Raw genomic sequence first — 24,132 nt, 5'->3', positions numbered from 1 at the left:
GTAGTCAGGCCTGGCCTGGCAGAGCCCCTGATGTCAGTGGACCCTTCCAAGGTGGGACCCAGTCTGGAGCAGGTGGCCTGCCCCTCTCTACCCTGCCTCAGTCAGCCCAGGGCTGCAGAGGTCAGGGAGGCCAGCGGACCCCAAAGGGCCCCCTGTCCACAAGAACACCCCCATCAGCAGATTAAGGGCACCAAAACTAGCAGCCCTAGCAAGGTGAAAATTAAAGAAACTCCTGAGGGATCTCCCTTACTCTTAGTTAGGAACCTCCCCCAGATGGACATTGTTGGGCACAGCCAAACATGGGACCCAAAGGCCCCAAACCTGACCTGTCCCTCCAGTAAGCCAACAAAAGGGACCCAGCCTCCAGCTATAGGCAGCCAGAGGTTGACCCTGAGAGCACAGCGCAACTCAGTCATGGAAAGAAAGGCACACATGGTGGATAGTGATTGGAGGAAGCTGAGCCCTACATTAGTGGAGCCTCACTTCAGTACTCCACCTCAACACCAGCCTTTTACTTTGCCAAAACACACCACAGGTAGAGATTCCCTATGGTGGAGACCCTCTGATACCCCTAGGGTGAGGGATTGCTTAGTGGACCATGAGACAGGAGGTAACCATGGTTACCCCAGATTTTTTTTGCCTTGTGTTTAGCTGGTTTACGACTTAGTTGCGCTGGGATCCTGCTAATCAGGGCCCCAGGCTATCTACTCTCTCTATAAAATGGACTCCATGTACCTTAGGTACATACCTAATTGGATATTGGGTCACTCTTGTGAGTCCCTGCACAGTGTACCATAGGTACCCAGGGCATAGGTGCACCCAAGGCCTACCAGGGGCTGCAGCATATCTTTTGCCACCCCTGGCTGGCCATCCAAACTGACACAACTGGCTGATCACTCAGCTGGGGCAAGGTGGTGTAATCACCCCTTGCTTAGGTGTAGTATTCCTATACCTACCCTTATATATATAGACACATATACACCTATAAGTCACTCCTATGGCAGGCCTTAACAATCCGTAAGGCAGAGCCTTATTGAGACAGCTGCACTGGCTTCCGATCAAGCAGAGAGCCTTTTTTTAAATCTGCTGCCTCACCTTGGTACGAAACTCTGGACCTTCGACATCCTACTCGACGTAGAAGACTGAAGAATCTCCCTTGTGGTCAAAGAGTGACCACCCTGTGCAAGCAGGCACCATCAAGCGCTCAACGGTTTGCTTTGTTGTTGCTCCCGCCGGAGCTCGAACACAGAGCCTGACAAGACCCGGACTTCCAGACATCCAACAGCCCGATCCACAGCCACAGCAAAGCTGAGACCCGTGGAGGCGGCGAGAGACGTGGGACCGGCCATCTTGGAAAGCCAGCGAATTGCTTTCCATGCAACTTCTGAGGCACCCTCGAAGGTGTGCATTGGGGATTGAGAAGCTCCAGCCCCGAGCACCAACTGCACCAAAGATCACCTCTCCACACTCACCGAGTGCTGCGTGGGGCCCTTTTGCATTTTCCTGCTCGACGCGTCTATTTGGTCACTTGCCCGTTGGCTAGTGGCCTCTGTGACGACGAAATCTGAAATCTACACCGCTGGTCTGGTTGCTCCAGACTGGCCCTTACTTCCCTGTGAAGGAGAAGCCCCTCAGTCCTTGCTGGCCTGAGTAAGAAGCCATCTTCGATTCCTGCGTGGGTTGCATTTGCCAAGGCCTGTTGACTCCGAATTGAGAACCGACACCGCCGACAGCGAGAGCCTTCGTGGGACAGTCTGTATCCAGCTGCTAGTCGTCGTCGACACCTCCTGGTCCACATGGCTGCAGAGACAAGCTTCACGACATCACCTGATTGCTTCCCGACATCGCCTTGTTCCTTCCTGGTTCCTTCCTGGTCACTGGCTAGTGACCCAGACTCTGTCGCCTCTGCTTTCAGGTACTCTTCATCCTCGATCCACCCTTGGATCCAACCGGACTCTTCTCTCCTGGTCGCCTGCAGCATATTTTCTCCAAGGCTCCATAGAACTCCACGACGAAACCCAACACACTTTGACACCTATGCACCCGCTTCCTGTGGGTGAGGTAACGCGAGTACTGCGGTGCTCCTGTAAAGAGTAACTCTCCTAGTGTCCTAGTTTCAAGTGGTTAGCTTCTAGTCCAGTCAGAAGACGCCTAAACCTTTAACTTTCTAACTTTACGCACCCATTGACTTCTATGTGTGCAATCGTGTGCCTTTAGACACTGCACCCGCATCCCGTGGGCCTCCTGCTCCCGAACTATTGTTAGTACAGTGTAGCCCCAGCGATTCCCAAGGCCCTAGGCCTTACCATTGTTCGTGACGTGGTTCTTATACCACTATTGTAGTATATGGTTTAGCGGGCCACCAGGGCCTATCCATATTTGTGCAACTTTTGTATGTTATATTAAGTTACTTGTTATGCGCTTATGCTTCTGTTCTCATAAAGAGTACAGAGGGTTGTTTTAGAAATAAATACATATATATTTTGAATATATAACCTGTGTGGTGTCCTTTCATTTGGTATTAGAGGAATTGCATATGGTAAAACAGCTGGCTTCACATGCCCTCTTGAGTTTAGCCTAAGACTGCTTTTGTCCATGCTACCACTAGGATAGCTGGTCTATAATGTTGACTTTACAACCATCACCATGAGAGTTGTTTGGACTGGTGCAAGGTGCTCACTAGAATAGTGAACATCATATACCAGGCCAACTTCTCACACTCCTATCTTTGGCCCAACAGGGCTCTGCTCTGGGCACTATCAAAGGCTATCTTTCTGCCATTTCCGCCTTCCTGAGGCTCCCTGATCAGCCTTCTCATTTGTGCGCTTCCTTTGAGCCTCTTCATAACTGTCCTTTACGTCTTCTTACTCTAAAGACGGCTTCCCTGGTAGCTATCACCTCTGCCAGAAGAGTGAGTGAGCTCCAGGGTCTTTCTTCTAAACCTCCTTTCCTTTCTGTTCATTCGGACAAGGTGGTTTTAAGGACCCGTCCTTCTTTCTTGCCAAAGGTTGTCACGCCCTTCCACATCAGGCAGACCATCACTTTGCCCACCTTCTTTCCGCCTCCGCCTCCTTCCAGGGAAGAGGAGAGGCTCCGCCGTCTGGACCCAAAACGTGCGCTTGATGTCTATCTGCAGCGTACACAACAGTTCCGGGTGGATGATCAGCTCTTTGTTGGCTACGTGGGCGTTAAAAAAGGTCAGGTTGTGCACAAAAGGACCATTTCCCGGTGGGTCATTCTGTGCATCAAAGCATGTTACTCCTTGGCCAAGAAGAAGCCTCCTGGGGGGTTGCTTGCCCATTCCACAAGGGCAACTGCAGCCACTACTGCCTTGGGACACGGCGTTCCCCTGCAGGACATTTGTAAGGCAGCTATGTGGGCCTCGCTGCACATGTTTACCAAAAACATTACTGCCTTGACAGTCAGGTCTGGAGAGACGGATTCTTTGGTTGTTCTGTGCTCCTCGACTTTCTGGTGTAACCCTGTACGCAGACCCACCAACGGGGTTGGAATTGCTGGGGAATCTATTCTAAGGTAAGAAATCTATTACTAGCGTGTCTCTTTCAGATACACAAGTTACTACTTGTGTAACGATATATCTGTAAGAGACATTAGTTAGTGATAGATTCCTTACCGCCCACCCATCCTCCTCGTTCAACGAACTGATTACTAGGGTTAATTAGGGCCCTAGTTTTATGTACCACTGGTCAGTATCTTGCATGACTCTGCGTTTCGGCGCGGAAAGTCGTGTACAGAACTGACGTCAGGGCGCGTGGGTGGTGCCTAAGTAGTCTCCGTGACGTCAACTCGACGCTCATGACGCTAGTGACGGACACGGAGCCGCACAACGCCACCTAACGAGGCACAGGGGTACTGCTAAGCAAAACTTTCCGGATCCAGTCTGACGCCTGGGGATTATTCTTAGGTAAGGAATCTATCACTAACTAATGTCTCTTACAGATATATTGTTACACAAGTAGTAACTTGTCCGTTAAGTGGCTGTCTTTGGATTTCAAGGCAGGGTTTGGAGCCCGGCTCCACTACCAAGGATCTACCTTCGTGTTTGAAACTCTTTAAGCTTACTAATGTATCAGGTAGGTCGATGATGATCTGAGCTTTTAGCTTGCATTTTAGTGAGGGTCAATTTATGTAGGTATTCTGGGCCTGTGTCCCAGCATGCCTTCTGGACAATGCACAAGACTTGGAATTTCATCCTGGATTCTAATAGAAGCCATTTGTGACATTTCAGGCCAGCCTTGATGTGGTCACATTTGTATATATATTCTTCCTTGCTCATCAATGCAAAGGGCTGTTTTTTTTTAAAAAAAAGGACACTTTTGGCTAAAACATCGAGGGGTAAGAGGGGCTGGCGGTCCCAGTCACCAAGGATGCTTTCCAGGGAGGTGGTATCTAAGAGGAGCACAACGCCAGGCACGTGCAGACACACACAAATGTGCACACATGCGTACATGAACACAGGTGCATGTATACTTAAAAATACACATATGTATGTCAATTGCATATTCATCATCCACCCTTTGAACCAGTGAGGCTATTACCTGTCTCCACTCTCGGCCAAACCTCTGCTATCCCTGGCTCCTGTTCTGTTCACATATCTACTTTAGCTACTACAGTGCCTCAAATGAAGTGACTCTGCTCTGGCTACTGTTGTCACACTTCTTTACTGGCCCAGATCGTTCTGTTTTTTGTCTGTCTCTACTTTTTCTGCACAATAAACAATCTACATTCGACTTCGGTGAATTCGGAACAGTGAAAGCTGGTCATATTACAGACACCCTCCCCCCCCCCCAATCAGACAGACGGCGCAAGTGTGGTGCGTTGCTATTTGGTCCACTGGCTGTCACTCTATGAATTTGGATACGAGTGGAGCGGCCTCCTTTAATGTGCCCAAACCTTCTTATAGGATCTGCATCACGCCATTGCAATGAAATGAAATGAGGAATGTATATAGCGCTACATATACCCGGAGGTGTCTAGGCGCTTGACCAACCTTCTAGCAGTAGGAAGAACATCAGGTGATGCTCTGCTATGATTATTGCTATTCTTTCGCAAAGGAGGACAATCGGTAATGAAGCAGAACTTTCATGCATAGATAAAAAGGTTGACAAATGGGCTTCAACAGGAATTCCCCCTTATTCCCTTTTCTTTAATGTCAATATAGCTCTTTCCTTGACATAGTTGGCACCTGTTAACTTCAATATCATTTGTATGTGGACGGCACAAAATATTCTTAACAGCTGATGAAGTACAAATCAATATCACAGACTAACGGTGTGTTATCTGCATTGAGCACCGATTCCAAGATTTCACGGTCAGGTAAGATGTGTCAAAAAAGAGGAGATACTGCTCGGATCTTAAAAGAACCTACATAACAGTAATGTAAGTGTTCCTGTTCCCTGTACCCTTTACTTAGGTAATTCATTTAGCGCTAGGAAAAATTCAGGAGATTAGGACAAAGACCTCACTCCTAAAAAACAAGCACGGGGAAAAGAGTCCTTCATTGAACTTTCAGCTCACTAAGATTGTATATTTATTTATCAGATAATGGAGTGGATGAGGAAAGAACTGCAATTTTCAAATGGGCTCTAGCAGAATTTCTAACCCCTGTCCTGGACCTTCTGGCTGGCTGCTCACTATAAATCTGTCAAACTAGAAAGTGGGCAGTAAAAACGAACCATACTTCCTCTGTAAGAAAAAATGCACCTGCTGCTTAATGGGTGCAGCAATTAAAATTTGGACCCACCCCATGTTCCAAACTCTGGACCGTGTCTTAATTAACTTAGGAGGGAAAGCCAAAATTCTCTATTTTTCCCCACTTTTCTGTAACAAGCTCACAATCTTTTCTAAGCACAAACATGCTTTGAAAAATTACATCCGAGTGCCAGAGCAGTCCCTCGGACATGTTGTTAATTCCTTAACTCCTTTTCAGAACAATAAATGTGGTGATCAGTTCTGTAAAATGCACTATTTTGTCCCATGTTTACAAAACATTTTCCACCCCCTACTACAGAGGTTTGAGGGGTTGGTAATTCCTGCTTAACTTGCAAGCATTTTATCGCATTTTTAAGATTTAAAATCTACAATTGTAGACACTGCACAATTGTTGCTTGTACAAATGTTATGTGAACGTGCACCAGAGTGCTTCAACTTAAGTTGTTAAGATACAGATTCCACTCTTTTAGGCCCACTTCATGTTGTAGGCCATTCCTTGTGCACTGTCTTCTAAATTAGGAATAACACACAGTCCCCAAAAATTGTTCTGACCTGTGCTTGGACCATCAGCAATTTCTCTGTCTTTATTGCAAATATCCTCAAGATTCTGTTCTTCCATCAATAAAACATCTTTCTCAGTGGTCGCATCACCTGTTGAATAAAAACACAACCCATCATTTTACCCCCACCATGCAAGGACCTAATAAACATTGATCACATGTTTATGATGTCTACCTGATGTGATCCATCTGTGTACCCACTGTAGACAAGCAAATACAGAACTTAGTAGAGAAGCATTTAACACACTGCTAAAAGTAATGGCAAACTATGTTGCATACTTGTAGTACCAAGTTTACTAACTGTCAAATAAATAAAGAATTGAAAGGGGGGCGGAGCTTGCCGGCAACCATGGCGGCCACTTGAGCCCAGAGCTCCGTCTCGTCGTTTCAATTATCCTTAATTATCCTGCATCAGCACAACTATTAGAGGAGGTAGTGATATCCCCCCACCTTGCGGACAGCGTGGGCTTGCAGTGGAGACTCGGCGCGTGAGAAAAGGCGCCGGAATACCGCCGTTACCGGGACACGTGGTTGAGGACGCGGTAGGCCTCGGACCCGCGCCCTATAGTGCAGCGTGGATCCGCGCTGCGTAGCAGTGCGTGCGGCCTGACCGTGAGGAAGATCCCGGAGTGTGCCCGTCGGCAGACCGAGGAGATTGGACCGGTCCGCGCAGATTGCAAGCGGGGGTGAGCGACTTGGCCTCTTTCCCTCCCCGGCCCCACTCCCCCCTCTCCCCCCTCTCGCCTCCGGGGGTGGAGTGGTGTGGCAGGCGGACCACTGCTGCAGCGGCCCAAAAGAGTGGAGCTCGGCTGGGGGCCTGCCGCTGGAGCCCCGGTCCCGGCGACTTTGGTGTGGAACTGCCCGGAGGTTGCCGCGGGAGGCTGCAGCGTGAACTGGACTGCCCAAGACCCCCTGCAGCGGAACTGAGGCACGCCTGAGGGTTTGGGTGCACCGCGAGGCCCTGGGCAGCACTAAGTGCTAAGCAACACAATGGCAGGGCGCCCATAGCGCCGACAGGAGTGCTTTTGGGGGCGAATGTTTGTGGCCCCTACCCTTGTGGTTTGCGGAGTGGGGCACCGGACAGCTTGTGGAGCTCGGAGGCACTACTCTCATTTGAATGAGCTGTTCGATCACGACTGGGAGTTTAAGGTGAGCCCACAGTGGGGCAGGAGCACGTGACCGGGGGGCCTCTAGCAGTGGCGACAACGAGGGTTGGCCCTGAGTTGCAGGCGGAGCTGGGCAGTGGTGTGGACTCAAGTGAGGCATAGTGGCACGCTGCACGACGTATTTCCACGCCGGAACTGCGTCGACCCCCGGAGCACACTCGACGATACCGTGAGTCCGGTCAGTTCGGGCATCATACGAGTGACACACACCAGGTTGGCTTCGATACCCATGTCCTTCGGCACCGCCTGGCAGCATGGGGAGAGGCGACAAGACCCAGAGCAAGCTTACCTTCGAGCAGCGACGCTCTAAGTCGCAGGAGGCACCGGGCGCAGACAAAGCCAACTCGTCCGACGGAGCGGACACCACTGAGGCCTCAGACATTAAAAACATGCTCCTGGCAATGGAAAAAGCCATCCAGAACAGCATGACGTCCATATGCACAAAGATCAATGCCCTCACCTATAGGATGGATCGCATGGCGGAGCGCATCGACAAACACGCAGAAAGACTGGACATGTCCGAAAGAAGGCTGACAGAGGTCAAGGAAGCGCAAACGGAGCTCGACACTGATCGCAAAAAGATTTTCGAAGCTTATGCAGTCCCTACAGGAGAAAACAGAAGATTTGGAGGCCCGCTCTCGTCGCTCTAACCTCCACATCACAGGCCTGCCGGAAACGACGCAGACAGGAAACATGGAAAACTTTGTTGAAAAGCTCCTGCTTACTCTCCTCGGAGACGGCGCATTCTCTCCAATGTTTGTGGTGGAGCGTGCGCACGGCTCGCTGGGCCCTCGACCGCGCCTGGGAGCACCGCCGCGCCCCATCATTGCTAAGCTGCTCAACTACAGGGACAGGGACGTGGCATTGTGGCTGGCCAGGGATAAGAAATCGCTGCAGTACGAGGGCTCAGAGATCTTGCTCTATCCAGACTTCACTGCAAGGGTACAGGAGGCCCGCAAACACTTTGCCCCATACAAGTGTCAGCTCCGTGACCTGGGTCTGGACTATTCAATGTTGTACCCTGCAAAACTACGTGTCAACCGGCAGGGACACTCCCACATCTTCACTGACCCTAGGGCATTGCAGCAGGCTCTGAAGGGATGGTCTAGGGACCACCGTAGGGATGTCAACAAACCTTCAAACGGCGAGGAGCAGAGCAGTCAGCTGGACGTGCAGGAGTGACCCGTAGCCTATCATGTTCCCCACGTGGCTGTGGGGTGATTGGGACACAGTAAGTGGGGAGGTCTGGTTTTGGGAGAGAAGTACCTGTTGATCTTGACTTTGGAAGGGCAGCGGCCGTGGGCCCGCGGGGGACCAGGTACCATGATCTGTAGCCGCCTGAGGGTTTGCCGGAGTAGCTACTACTGTTGGGCTCATAGCATGCTGCCGTGGGCTGTCCCTGGGGGACTTCTGTCTGATGACTCACTCTTGTTTGGTTGGTGTCCTGAGAGGAAGTGGGGGGGCGCTTCCAACTATAGGCGATGCACTTTGAACTGCTAGAATTTTTTTCAGATGTTACGTACATATCCTATGCTGATGCATAATACATATTACGACGGGAAGCTGGGGTGGGGCACCTGGCAGGTTGTATAACCAAATTACTTGCTGGTTGTGCGGCAACCTCGGGCCCCGTGCGCAATGCACCCTTTTTGACCCGCGGGAGGTCACACAGTTGGTGTTTCGGGATGGCGGGAGGGAGGATGGGGGTTTTTCCTGCAAGACCTTGTTGGGGGTGGTCTGCTGTGGGTGGGGGTTGGGAATGTTACAGGGTTTGGGGCGGGTGTTGGGGGGAGGAGGGGGTTGTCTCTTCATTTGACCGCACAGTCGATAGCAACCTTACACGGTGGTTACATACACATGGCTTTCATGATGGGAACCGGAGACAAGTATGACTGATTCAGGGAACTTGGGATCCGCTGCCAGGATCCGAGCGCTTACATGGAACGTCAGGGGGATGAATGATTATCGGAAGTTGAGGAAAGTACTGAGTTACCTACAGCGGCAACATATTGATGTGGCACTCCTACCGGAGACCCATTTGCCGCTGACGAGTAGAATGTTGCATAGTAGGGGTTTGGAGGGCTACATCGCTGCAGCAGGCTTCACGACTCATGCCAGAGGCGTGATCACCTGGGTAAATCCCAAATCGAAACTTACTCAGGCGATCCTGAGAGCGGATTCTGAAGGCCGCTTTGTCTTTTCAAAATGCGTAGGCCTGGGGATGGAGTTTGTTGTGGTTAATGTTTATGGTCCAAACTATGATTCCCCCGAATTCTATCAGTCCCTGGCAGCGGTAGCCCGTGACTATGACACAGCACAGGTCCTATGGGGTGGGGATTTTAAGTTGGTGCTTGACCCGGCGCTGGATAGATCTGCTGGTCCCGCGCGTAGGCCTTCTGCTGCCGCACATTCACTACACAACTTGCTCATTAGCCTGGACCTGGAGGATGTGTGGAGGACGAGGCATCCTGCGCAGGGGGGGGGCACACACATTCTGCGTACCACGATATTTATACCAGAATAGACTACTGGTTGGCATCCTCCTCGATGATGGGCCAGGTACAGGATTGTAGGGTCCTCCCACGCACTCTGTCTGACCACTCACCACTGCTGCTGGAACTGGAGACACCTAGGAGGACAATCAATCAATCAATAAATCAATCACAAAATTTGTAAAGCGCGCTACTCACCCGTGAGGGTCTCAAGGCGCTGAGGAGGGGGCGGGGAGGACGCTACTGCTCGAACAGCCAGGTCTTGAGTTGTTTCCTGAAGGAGAGATGGTCCTGGGTCAGCCGAAGGTGGGTGGGGAGGGAGTTCCATGTCTTGGCCGCCAGGTAGGAGAAGGATCTTCCTCCGATGGTGGGTTTCTGAGCTCGAGGGACGGATGCGATGGCGAGGCTGGCGGATCGGAGCTGGCGGGTGGGTGTGTAGAAAGTGAGGCGGCTGTTGAGGTACTTCGAGCCTGTGTCGTGGAGAGCCTCGTGTGCGTGGGTGAGGAGTCGGAACGTGATCCTCTTGTTGACTGGGAGCCAGTGCAGGTCTCTCAGGTGGGTAGAGATGTGGCTGCGGCGAGGGATGTTCAGGATGAGTCGTGCTGAGGCATTCTGGATGCGCTGCAGTCTCTTCTGGAGCTGCCGCTGGAGCCCCGGTCCCGGCGACTTTGGTGTGGAACTGCCCGGAGGTTGCCGCGGGAGGCTGCAGCGTGAACTGGACTGCCCAAGACCCCCTGCAGCGGAACTGAGGCACGCCTGAGGGTTTGGGTGCACCGCGAGGCCCTGGGCAGCACTAAGTGCTAAGCAACACAATGGCAGGGCGCCCATAGCGCTGACAGGAGTGCTTTTGGGGGCGAATGTTTGTGGCCCCTACCCTTGTGGTTTGCGGAGTGGGGCACCGGACAGCTTGTGGAGCTCGGAGGCACTACTCTCATTTGAATGAGCTGTTCGATCACGACTGGGAGTTTAAGGTGAGCCCACAGTGGGGCAGGAGCACGTGACCGGGGGGCCTCTAGCAGTGGCGACAACGAGGGTTGGCCCTGAGTTGCAGGCGGAGCTGGGCAGTGGTGTGGACTCAAGTGAGGCATAGTGGCACGCTGCACGACGTATTTCCACGCCGGAACTGCGTCGACCCCCGGAGCACACTCGACGATACCGTGAGTCCGGTCAGTTCGGGCATCATATGAGTGACACACACCAGGTTGGCTTCGATACCCATGTCCTTCGGCACCGCCTGGCAGCATGGGGAGAGGCGACAAGACCCAGAGCAAGCTTACCTTCGAGCAGCGACGCTCTAAGTCGCAGGAGGCACCGGGCGCAGACAAAGCCAACTCGTCCGACGGAGCGGACACCACTGAGGCCTCAGACATTAAAAACATGCTCCTGGCAATGGAAAAAGCCATCCAGAACAGCATGACGTCCATATGCACAAAGATCGATGCCCTCACCTATAGGATGGATCGCATGGCGGAGCGCATCGACAAACACGCAGAAAGACTGGACATGTCCGAAAGAAGGCTGACAGAGGTCAAGGAAGCGCAAACGGAGCTCGACACTGATCGCAAAAAGATTTTCGAAGCTTATGCAGTCCCTACAGGAGAAAACGGAAGATTTGGAGGCCCGCTCTCGTCGCTCTAACCTCCACATCACAGGCCTGCCGGAAACGACGCAGACAGGAAACATGGAAAACTTTGTTGAAAAGCTCCTGCTTACTCTCCTCGGAGACGGCGCATTCTCTCCAATGTTTGTGGTGGAGCGTGCGCACGGCTCGCTGGGCCCTCGACCGCGCCTGGGAGCACCGCCGCGCCCCATCATTGCTAAGCTGCTCAACTACAGGGACAGGGACGTGGCATTGTGGCTGGCCAGGGATAAGAAATCGCTGCAGTACGAGGGCTCAGAGATCTTGCTCTATCCAGACTTCACTGCAAGGGTACAGGAGGCCCGCAAACACTTTGCCCCATACAAGCGTCAGCTCCGTGACCTGGGTCTGGACTATTCAATGTTGTACCCTGCAAAACTACGTGTCAACCGGCAGGGACACTCCCACATCTTCACTGACCCTAGGGCATTGCAGCAGGCTCTGAAGGAATGGTCTAGGGACCACCGTAGGGATGTCAACAAACCTTCAAACGGCGAGGAGCAGAGCAGTCAGCTGGACGAGCAGGAGTGACCCGTAGCCTATCATGTTCCCCGCGTGGCTGTGGGGTGATTGGGACACAGTAAGTGGGGAGGTCTGGTTTTGGGAGAGAAGTACCTGTTGGTCTTGACTTTGGAAGGGCAGCGGCCGTGGGCCCGCGGGGGACCAGGTACCATGATCTGTAGCCGCCTGAGGGTTTGCCGGAGTAGCTACTACTGTTGGGCTCATAGCATGCTGCCGTGGGCTGTCCCTGGGGGACTTCTGTCTGATGACTCACTCTTGTTTGGTTGGTGTCCTGAGAGGAAGTGGGGGGGCGCTTCCAACTATAGGCGATGCACTTTGAACTGCTAGAATTTTTTTCAGATGTTACGTACATATCCTATGCTGATGCATAATACATATTACGACGGGAAGCTGGGGTGGGGCACCTGGCAGGTTGTATAACCAAATTACTTGCTGGTTGTGCGGCAACCTCGGGCCCCGTGCGCAATGCACCCTTTTTGACCCGCGGGAGGTCACACAGTTGGTGTTTCGGGATGGCGGGAGGGAGGATGGGGGTTTTTCCTGCAAGACCTTGTTGGGGGTGGTCTGCTGTGGGTGGGGGTTGGGAATGTTACAGGGTTTGGGGCGGGTGTTGGGGGGAGGAGGGGGGTTGTCTCTTCATTTGACCGCACAGTCGATAGCAACCTTACACGGTGGTTACATACACATGGCTTTCATGATGGGAACCGGAGACAAGTATGACTGATTCAGGGAACTTGGGATCCGCTGCCAGGATCCGAGCGCTTACATGGAACGTCAGGGGGATGAATGATTATCGGAAGTTGAGGAAAGTACTGAGTTACCTACAGCGGCAACATATTGATGTGGCACTCCTACCGGAGACCCATTTGCCGCTGACGAGTAGAATGTTGCATAGTAGGGGTTTGGAGGGCTATATCGCTGCAGCAGGCTTCACGACTCATGCCAGAGGCGTGATCACCTGGGTAAATCCCAAATCGAAACTTACTCAGGCGATCCTGAGAGCGGATTCTGAAGGCCGCTTTGTCTTTTCAAAATGCGTAGGCCTGGGGATGGAGTTTGTTGTGGTTAATGTTTATGGTCCAAACTATGATTCCCCCGAATTCTATCAGTCCCTGGCAGCGGTAGCCCGTGACTATGACACAGCACAGGTCCTATGGGGTGGGGATTTTGAGTTGGTGCTTGACCCGGCGCTGGATAGATCTGCTGGTCCCGCGCGTAGGCCTTCTGCTGCCGCACATTCACTACACAACTTGCTCATTAGCCTGGACCTGGAGGATGTGTGGAGGACGAGGCATCCTGCGCAAGGAGGGGAGGGGGGGGGGGGCACACACATTGTGCGTACCACGATATTTATACCAGAATAGACTACTGGTTGGCATCCTCCTCGATGATGGGCCAGGTACAGGATTGTAGGGTCCTCCCACGCACTCTGTCTGACCACTCACCACTGCTGCTGGAACTGGAGACCCCTAGGAGGACAATCAATCAATCAATAAATCAATCACAAAATTTGTAAAGCGCGCTACTCACCCGTGAGGGTCTCAAGGCGCTGAGGAGGGGGCGGGGGGATGCTACTGCTCGAACAGCCAGGTCTTGAGTTGTTTCCTGAAGGAGAGATGGTCCTGGGTCAGCCGAAGGTGGGTGGGGAGGGAGTTCCATGTCTTGGCCGCCAGGTAGGAGAAGGATCTTCCTCCGATGGTGGGTTTCCGAGCTCGAGGGACGGATGCGATGGCGAGGCTGGCGGATCGGAGCTGGCGGGTGGGTGTGTAGAAAGTGAGGCGGCTGTTGAGGTACTTCGAGCCTGTGTCGTGGAGAGCCTCGTGTGCGTGGGTGAGGAGTCGGAACGTGATCCTCTTGTTGACTGGGAGCCAGTGCAGGTCTCTCAGGTGGGTAGAGATGTGGCTGCGGCGAGGGATGTTCAGGATGAGTCGTGCTGAGGCATTCTGGATGCGCTGCAGTCTCTTCTGGAGCTTGGCTGTGGTTCTCGCGTAGAGGGTGTTCCCGTAGTCCAGACGGCTAATGACGAGGGCCTAGGTGACCGTCTTTCTGGTGTCGGTGGGGATCCACCGGAAGATCTTGCGAAGCATGCGCAGGGTGTTGAAGCAGGAAGACGAGACGGCGTTAACTTGCTTGGTCATAGTGAGGGAGGAGTCCAGGATGAATCCCAGGTTGCGTGCGTGGTCTGTTGGTTTGGGTGCGGTGCCGAGGGCCACCAGGAGTTGTCCCAGGCCGAGGGAGATGGTCCTAGGATGAGGACCTCTGTTTTGTCCGAGTTCAGCTTCAGACGGCTGGTCTTCATCCATTCTGCGACGTCTTTCATTCCTTCCTGGAGGTTGGCTTTGGCGGTGGCGGGGTCGTTGGTGAGGGAGAGGATCAGCTGGGTGTCGTCGGCGTAGGAGATGATGTTGAGGTTGTGTTGGCGGGCGATGGCTGCGAGAGGGCTCATGTAGACGTTGAAGAGGGTGGGGCTGAGCGAGGATCCTTGCGGGACGCCGCAGATGACTTCGGAGGCCGCAGATCGGAACGGGGGGAGGCGGACTCTCTCGGTTCTTCCGGTGAGGAACGAGATGATCCATTTCAGGGCTGCTCCTTGGATTCCGGTGTTGCTGAGGCGCTGTATCAGGGTGCCGTGGCAGACGGTGTCGAAGGCCGCTGAGAGGTCCAGGAGGATGAGGGCCACGGTTTCCCCGTTGTCGAGCAGGGACCTGATGTCGTCGGTGGCTGCGATGAGGGCGGTCTCGGTGCTGTGGTTTGCTTGGAAGCCGCACTGTGAGGGGTCGAGGGACCCGTTGGTTTCGAGGAAGGCGGAGAGTTGTCTGTTGACGGTCTTCTCGATGACTTGGCTGGAAAGGGGAGGAGCGAGATGGGGCGGAAGTTCTTGAGGTCCGTGGGGTCTGCGGTGGGTTTTTTCAGGAGGGCGCTCAGTTCGGCCTGTTTCCAGCTCTCCGGAAAGGTGGTGGATTCGAAGGAGCTGTTGATGACGAGTCGGAGTTGGGGTGCGATGATGGAGGCGGCTTTGTTGTAGACGTGGTGTGGGCAGGGGTCGTGGGTGAGCCGGAGTGGATGGTGTTCATCAGGCCGGTGGTGTCTTCGGTGTTGACAGGGGTCCAGGTGCAGAGGGTGGTGGTGGCGGGTTTCGGTTCGGTGGTGGGATGCGTGGTCGTTGTGGTCGGAGTGCCAAAGCTGTTGTGTATGTCGGTGATTTTGTGGTGGAAGAACGAGGCGAGAGAGTCACAGAGGTCTTGCGAGGGTGTGATGTCGTTGTTGCTGGCGCTGGGGTTGGAGAGCTCTTTGACGATGTTGAAGAGTCCCTTGCTGTTGTGGGTGTTGTTGTCCAGTCGTTCTTTGAAAGCTGTCTTCTTGGTGGTGCGGATCAGCTGGTGGTGTTTGCGGGTGGCGTTCTTGAGGGCTTCCATGTTTTCTGTTGTCTGGTTGTGGCGCCAGGCTTTCTCGAGGGTGCGGCAGGTTGTCTTGGAGTTCTTGCGGTCGTTGGTAAACCAAGAGGCTTTCCGGCTGCCCGGTCTGCTGGGAGGCTGTCGGACTTAGAACGGCAGCTGGCGTGGTTAGAGGAACGACAGCGGACGCACCCGGACGTAGTGGTGGATGAAGAGATTAAGACCCTCTTGACCGAATATCACGAGGAGGCAGATAGGGAAGTGAAACACATGGGAAAATATGCAACGGGCCGCGCTTATGGTGAGGGGGAATGGCCCGGCTTGGTCCTTGCGAGGGTTCTGAAGGGGCGGAAAGGACGACAGCAGATAACGGGCGCTGTCCTCACGGACGAGTCTGATATTGCGCAGGCGTTTTGTAGCTACTACACAAATTTATATTCTTCTAAGTGTGGAGACCTTGACGATGAAATTCTAGATTACTTGGAACATATAGAACCTCCTATGCTCACCAATACTCACAGGGAATTTTTATGCTACCAATAGAAAAATACGAAATAGTTGAGGCCCTTGTCGGAATGCGGATGGCAGCGCCCCCGGGGCAGATGGGCTCACGGTGGGATTTTATAAAGCCTTTCAGGACAAACTGCTGCCGCATCTTTCGACGCTGTTCGATGAAATTTGTGTGGAAGGGAGCATGCCACACTCCATGAGAGAAGCGCTATTCTTAAGCCCGGTAAGGCACACGATGAGTGTGGCTCATACAGACCCCTCTCCCTGCTGAATGTCGACACAAAAATCTTTGCCAAAGTGCTGGCAAACCGTCTGGCGCTCCTAGCCCCTTTGCTTGTCGTGCCGGAACAGGCGGGTTTCATTCCCAGTCGAAACCTAACATATAATATCCGCACTGTCCTCGGCACTATGCAGCACGTACGGCCTGACACGAAGGCCATAGAGGTGTTCCTCGACATGGAAAAGGCCTTCGCCTTGGTGGAGTGGCCTTTTATGCGTCACGTGTTGCAGAGGATGGGGCTGGGCCTACCGTTCCTCCAAATGGTGGGCTCTCTCTATCACGAACTTAGAGCCAGACTGTGGCTAGGCAACCTGGTTACGGCTTCCTTCCCAATCGGCAGGGGGGCTAGACAGGGGTGTCCGCTGTTCCCCCTGCTGTACGCACTTGTGGCAGAACCGTTGGCGTGCGCACTGCGTGAGTACCACAGCAATGAGGGTATTGGCTTCCCCGCATACAGAATCGTGATCTCGATGTACGCAGACGACACCCTGTTATATATCCGCGAATCAGAAAACAATGCATCTTCGATGCTTAGAGAGGTGGTACACTTCGGAGCCCTCTCGGGTCTGAAGGTAAAATGGACAAAATCTTTAGCTTTCCCTCTCACCCCGGTGACTCTCCCATTTGACATGGAGTACCCGCTACAGTGGACCATAGAATCGATTAGATATTTGGGCGTACGGCTCCACACTGACGCAGAGGTATTATTCAATGAAAATTACGGGATTGCATTTAGTAGGCTCGAGGACGATGTGGAGGATTGGAACAGGCTCCCGCTTTCCCTCATGGGTCATGTCTCCATAATGAAAATGGTGGTGCTACCCAGGCTGTAGTTTCTATTCGCTACCATCCCGATTGTCCTGCCTAAAATCTTCTTCCAGAAACTGACGCAGCTCATGACCAAACTAGCCTGGGCGGGTAAGCAGCCTAGGGCGAGGTGGACGCTCCTCACTCTGCCTTGCAGTATGGGCGGCCTTGGTGCCCCCGACTTGGAGCTATACTACTGAGTGGCCCAGGCATCACATTTGCACACTTGGGTTCACCGGTATGCACGTATTCCTCATGTTCGGATGGAGAAGGTGTTTGCTGACCCACTCCCGGCGGCAGTATTTGCACAGACGGACCGCAGGCCTGGGATTTTGGACTCTATCACGGCGACGAATCACGCATGGCACAGTCTCCTACAATTGCAGGGAGGGGCGCTGCTGTATTCGCCGGCTATGCCAGTGGAGTGGACCCAATGGCTATCCCCCCTAGGGGATAAGGGTGTGATTCAAGCTATGCACAAGCTTAACATTCGGTGCGCGGGGGACTTATTCCAAGATGAGGTTGTTAAGTCCTGGGACCTGGTGGAGAGGAGCGAGGTGACCAATTTATACAAAATCGCTATGTCGCACAGAGAGCATCAATTCACGAAGGCTAGGTTGGCCTGCCAACGGGACCTACAAGTTACAATAGACATGTGGCGCTATTGTTGTGACAGCACCAGGCGAATATCTTTAAGCACAGATTGGTGCACTTCAAATTTCTCAATATAGTGTACTATACACCGGAGTGGCTTCATAGATATGGTCTCCGCCAATCGGCTGAGTGTGAGAGGTGCCACGCACCTGAGGCAGATTTCCTGCATTTGGCGTGGCTGTGCCCGAGTATTCAGGAGTACTGGGAACACCTTTTTACCGAGATAAGCAAGATTGTTGAGACAGACCTCGCCCCGGATCCTGCACTAGCGCTTTTGGGACACTCCAGGGGGCTGCCAGTTGCAGTTCGCAGATTGGTGGATATGGGGATATGGGGATGCTCATGGCCAAGCGAGTGGTGGTATTCTGCTGGATGAGAGGACCGGTGCCCACACCCAAACGTTGGGCGCACAACATGCTTTATTGCTGCACACAATCCGAACACTACAGTGAGCAGCTTCCCCCACGAGTCGCCCGAAGAAGTTTTGGGTCTGTACCAGACATATATCAGTAGCAGGGGAGTTGCTGACAACCCACTGGACTCTGGAGATGGTGGGGTGGAGACGGTAGGGCCCACATAGGTCCACAAGGCACTACAAGGGGAGTATGACGACAGGGCGGAAGCCCTGGGCGAGTTGTGGCACAGGGGTTGTCCCGGCGGAGCCACTGAGGCGGGCTGGCACTACTGGCCTGTCTCGGGGGTCAGGCATCGATTACCTTCTGGACGTGTAGGGAAGGTTATAACCCTCTTAAAGTCTCGGACAATCAACGGCGGGCTAGGAAGGGGGTGGGCAGGGTATGGGGAGTAGGGAGGGGGACGAGGTGTTGATAAAATGTTCCCTTCAGGATTAAATGCAATTGCTCCTCCACTTATTTTTTCTATAACATTTTTCTTCTTCCCTCTTCTTTCTGTTGTCCTCTTTTGGATAGGGGTTATTTGCCACCTGCCCAATTCCGGGTTGTTGGGTGAACGGCTGTGCCAAGTACTATGGAGGGAATGGGAATAGTAATGCCAATTTGTAACACTGTGTTTGTTCATTTGGGGGGGAGGGGGGTTTATCGACTGTAGTGCTTATGTACTTGAAAAATCCAATAAAACGTTAAAAAAATAATAATAATTACATTTGAAACAAAAACAAATAAAAGATAAAAAATAAAGAATTGAAAAGTAGATTGGAGGAAGGCGAAAAGCATGACCTATCATGAGACCAACATTTATAGATCACTGTTTCAAGAGAAATTGAGATAGATACCTGAAGGGTAATATAGGGGACTGCAGTACCTACCACCTGATTAATCGTCAGAAAACTATATATCGGGGTTATATGCACGGGGATGTGAATTTCAAGTACTGACGCCCAGTTATATCCATTATTAACACAATAATATTTGCACTGGGATCTGAACTTTGACCAGCCTCCACGCACCTGCTGGGTCCATCAAATTACCTTAGACTGCACCTCCACCACCTGTTAATAATGAACTCCAAGGTAATTGACAGGAAATACTATTGAACAATTAAACAAAGTAATTCAGGCTATAAACCCCACATACCATCCTAATATCCTAGGGTGTGATCTGAAATAGTTTTAGCTTGAACATTGGAGCTGGTGGGAGTTGGTGGTGTTGGAAATAAACCAAAATCCAGCATTCAAATTGGTGAGATGAAAGTGGAATGGTGTGTCTGTGGATGAGTGTTAATAAACATGATTGCATCAAAATAAAGGTGTCTGGTAACAAATAAGGACAACAATTGCTACTCAATTTACCATCTCTAACTGCAGCATCACTCTTCGTATCACACTCAGCAGAGAGCCATTATTTATCTTCTGGATGCAGAGGAGTCACATGCATCAGACGTCATTGGTGTACCGGTGAATTGGACAGAGTAAAAAGGTGGAAGCAGGATGCATTTGTGGAATTGATCGACAGAGATTGCAATGTAGGAAGATGAGTGACCCAGTGGCAAATGGAGAACAAGGATTTGAACTGAAAAGTAGTGGAGGTAAGCGAGTGAGATGGAATGCATGCATAGGCCCTGAGACTCTTCGAAGCTGTGAGACAAATAATTCGAACCTATGAAGTAGGAGCAAAAATAAGAGTATCACAAACATCATGTACATGGCAGTGTAAAAAATAAGTGCGTTTAAAGTTTTCCAAAGTTGCCACCTTTTTATGAAAAGTAACAGGTGTATCACAATTCATACATGTAAGATAATGTGAACCTCGCGGAAATAACCTCAACTATTTCTCTTGCCTCAAAAATAGAATATCTCAGCCTTTCCAACTCACTTTGTAAAATGTTCATGGTGTTTTCTTGCTCCAAGACCTGACAGTCCTTGAGACACAGATCATCATTTTCTTTGGGTCTTAATGAAAAAACAGAGATAGCAATCAGAGGACCTATAAGGGAAACATGATTAATATGTTATTGTAAATGACAAATCGCAGACTAATAGTGCTATTATGGAAACAAACAAAGCAGTGCTCTGGTATTGGTAAGGTGGTGCTGTTTTTTTTTTGCAAGCATGTGCCTTTCAAATAGAAAGAAAATGCAGCCACTTAAATCTATCGGCCATATGCTTGAGAGAAACACCTCAAAGAAGATAAATTAACCACTGAATAAAATGTTCACAGAACACAATAGGTGCTTATTAGAATAGAGACACAGGTATAGAAACCTTCTTTAGTTTAAATACACGTCAATAGAAAACCTGATTCTTATTGGCACAAAGGAAAGGTATTATTAGCTTGGAATTACTAATTCCTGCAAAAACATAGTTTAAACACACAAACATAACTAAAAAAATAAATAAATACGATGAAGAAATGAAAGGAAAAAGGATTGGCAAGGTAAGCTTTAGCCTACCAGCCCGGGCGCCGCAGTGCACTTCTTTTGCGGAAGATGTGCACTTATAATCAGGAAAAATAGCCTCAACAGTGTCAATGGCTAAAATGGGCAGACCCAATGATGTACACTGGGGTGGGTGGGAGCAAAATGTGAATGACAGATAAACAGAACACACGATGAAGAGGACTATCTAGAAATATATACAAATGTTTGTCTTTTTTTTAAATCAATGAATGTTTATTGAATGATGCTACAAGAAAACTAAAGCTTTCTCTATGCCAGGCCTAACAATGATCTCTTCTGTACTGACTGCAGAAACATGAGGAAGATTTAAAGATGAGTTATAGCTGCAGATGCCGAACCCAATGGTTTTTCCCTACCAGATGGCGATGACTATAAGAAAATGTCACCTGTCCAATTCTCTTCTTCTAATGTAGTGCTTTCATACACAATGCTTGTGGTGCTTTATCTCTAGAATTCCAATAAATGAGATCCGTATTGGCACTCACTCCAGTCCCACCAGTCTTCACTCAATAAACCCTTTCAAACCAGCCTCCTATAATGTTCCCCTCATACATCAATTATCTCCAAACCTTGGCCTTCACACAACATCAATATAACCCTGGCTCTCATGTTCCACCACAGGATAATGAAATCCACAGGCAACAAAATAACAAAAATCACTGACAATTTTAACTCCTACTCTCCCTTCAGTGGACTTTATTTCCAAGATGGAATCCTTCATCCAGCCCAATAATGCTAAGGCACCTACATCCAAGGTGACCAAACCATGATGCCGCCTATATCTTGAGTAACCTCACATAGCAATAGGTGGAGTGAGATGAGAGTAAGAAAGAGTATATTTGAAGAGGTGCATGGTTGCCTTTTTTGTACTAAATATGTCTTGCAGAAAAATAATTAACTCCTATCAGTTGGAACATAAAATCCTACCAATCGGATCATGAAATCTCTGTTTTAAGACTTAAACCCAACTTTACTTTTCCTAGTGTATTAATTAAAGGGCACAGAAGCCATCAATCTGCACTCCGTGGTATATGTGATCATCTGCAGCTCCTCATCAAAGATGCAAGTCAGAAATGGGCCTATACAATGTTCTTTGCCCTGCCTCCAGGGGCAAATGTCTGCAGCGGTCCTGTCCATTTTTAATATGAAATTATGCTGAAGGGCGTGACCAAGACTGTGAACATGGCGGATGCCGTGCTATAGACTTCTAGCGAGCTGAGGTGAGTGAAATAACCACAGAAGTAATTTACAATACAATGAATAACCACAGAAGTAACTTACAAAACAATAAATAGCAAGGGCCAGGCACCGTAACCAACACAAATTACAAAAGGTTTTGCCCTCCACGCCTCTAACCTTACAAAGGTCTACAACTCTTTCTTGGAAGAAGGTGAAATACTCCTCTGAGTGAGAGCAGCAGACAAAACTCTCATCAAAGGGATGGGTAAACTGAGAGAATTGTGCTCCTTATACAGGACATATCCTTGTTGAACACTGATCTCCAGATTTATGCTACATTTCTAGCAAAATGCATGTAAAACTATATCCCCATCTGGATTATTCCAGATCAATCTGGCCTCATGAAACAAAAAAGGAACTTTTGATAATATCGGTTAGGTTCTGCACTTGGTGGAAAACAATTGAATCGAAGACAACTGCCCATGATAGTATTATCCGCTAATTCAGAAGAAACCTTTAATAGTATGAGCTGGTCATTCCTGTGCTATAATTTTAGCAAATTGGGATTGGGCTTGAATATGCAGAAAGATATTTGGGCAATCCTTTCAATGTCCTTCACTAGATTGTTGATAAATGGAAAACGCTTTAATCCTTTCTTATTGGAGAAGGGGATAAGGCAGGGATGTATGTCCCTATAGCTTCTGTTTGCACTGACAGTGGCAACTCTTCCCTTAAAAATAAGAATTAGTAGTGAAGCTTAGAGTAAGTTTGGAAAGATGATGCACACGATTAATTTATTTGCAGACACTGTATTGTTCACCCAAACCCACCTAAATCTCTCACAGGAGCCCTGGACATCTGGTAGGACAATATTGATATACAAAGTTATAAACAGAACTTTGACAAATCTGAATTACTGGGCACTGAAACGGACATTCAGACAAAAGACAAATTGACCGCAATCTCTCCATTCCAAAGGAACAAAAATAAAATAAAATATTTGGGAGTTTATATACCTATCACACATTACAATGATTATGCAAGGCTAATTACAATCCTTTATTAACAGACACCCCATGATGCCTCCTCCATTGGAGGGCACTATTTATATGTTGGCTGCATAGAGTGTCAGCTATGAGAATGAATACCTTGCTTGTTGTCCCTCTTTCAGGCTCCACAAGTGGCCTTTAAAAACAAGCATTTGCAATGCAACGGTCTCGCATTTGTGAGAGTTAGAGCTATTGACCTTGTAAATGACAATGTCTTTTAGCCATATGTTTTTGTTTGGAGTGGATGAATTCGTGTGGTGTGAAGGGGAATTATGTGACTTGAATTGGTATTGTTAGGTGTGGAATTGTGTGGTGTGGAGTGGATTTGTGTAGTGGAATTCAGTGGCATAGTGTGCAGTGGGATCGTGTGGATATTACCTATGTGGTATTGAGCATTCTGGAATTATATGGAATGGGATTGTGAGTCGTGAAGTGTAATTATGTGTAATGTTATTTTGTGTTGTGGTGTGGTATGTCGTGGAGTTTAATTATTTGGTGTGTTGAATTTTGTGGCATGATGTGGAATTCTGTGCTATGGATTGGATATATGTGGTGTGTTGTGTAATTATGTGCAGTTGAATGATGTTGCGTGTAGTGGTACGATGCTATGTTATTTCATGTCAGACTGATTTGCATATAGCCATGTCTGAACTGGGGTGGCAGAGTGGGCTAAAGAATGGTGATGGATTAAACCCAGATCTGTTGACTGGGTGTGAGTGTTTGATTGGTTCAGATGCTCCGTCCATCACCACCCCCTTTTATACTACTTTGTTTGCCATAAGTTGGCAGGGTATGCTCAAACGTGAGTCCCTTGCTCACTTTGCCACTGGATTCAAGCAATTCGGGATGATGACTGCTGAAATGCCAGAGAGCGGTCCTCGGAAGCTTGTTTCCGGTCCAGGGAAGGCATGGCTTGGCAGTTCGGGCTGGACTGTTCCCATGAGGCACAGGGTCAGACTGATTTGCATATGGCCATGTCTGAACTGGGGTGGCAGAGTGGGCTAAAGAACGGTGATGGATTAAACCCAGATCTGTTGACTGGGTTTGAGTGTTTGATTGGTTCAGATGCACCGTCCATCACCACCTCCTTTTGTACCACCTTATTTCATGCTATAACCACACTTTAGGTTAGGTGATGTCTCACAATGGGGAAACATCCTTTACAACGCAACTTTTACCACGCAGTGCCTTTACGACGCAACTTTTACAACGCAAACCATTACAACGCATTGCGCTGGGGGGCGCTCTAGGATAGGGAATAGATTTAATTTA

The 24,132-nt window shown here is 50.1% G+C and overlaps 1 protein-coding gene across 2 annotated transcripts in view; it reads right to left on the bottom strand.

Moving 5' to 3' along the window:
- The window catches only part of LOC144755271 (uncharacterized), a 78,782-nt gene that overhangs the window by 40,196 nt on the left and 14,454 nt on the right, over positions 1-24,132 (bottom strand). The window contains exons 3-4 of one of the 2 annotated variants that reach the window (XM_078644036.1): positions 20,050-20,160; positions 6,286-6,384 (exon numbers count right to left, since the gene is read on the bottom strand). In XM_078644036.1, coding sequence (XP_078500162.1) covers positions 6,286-6,384; positions 20,050-20,160 — 210 coding nt within the window. The remainder of the gene's footprint in view (positions 1-6,285; positions 6,385-20,049; positions 20,161-24,132) is intronic. The other variant, XM_078644037.1, reaches the window with a different exon arrangement.

This window comes from Lissotriton helveticus, chromosome 5_1 (genome assembly GCF_964261635.1).
Source record: "Lissotriton helveticus chromosome 5_1, aLisHel1.1, whole genome shotgun sequence".
In the NCBI taxonomy this organism is placed as follows: Eukaryota; Metazoa; Chordata; class Amphibia; order Caudata; family Salamandridae; genus Lissotriton; species Lissotriton helveticus.
Note: the sequence above shows the minus strand (reverse complement) of the source record. Positions and strands in the feature narration are given on the sequence as shown.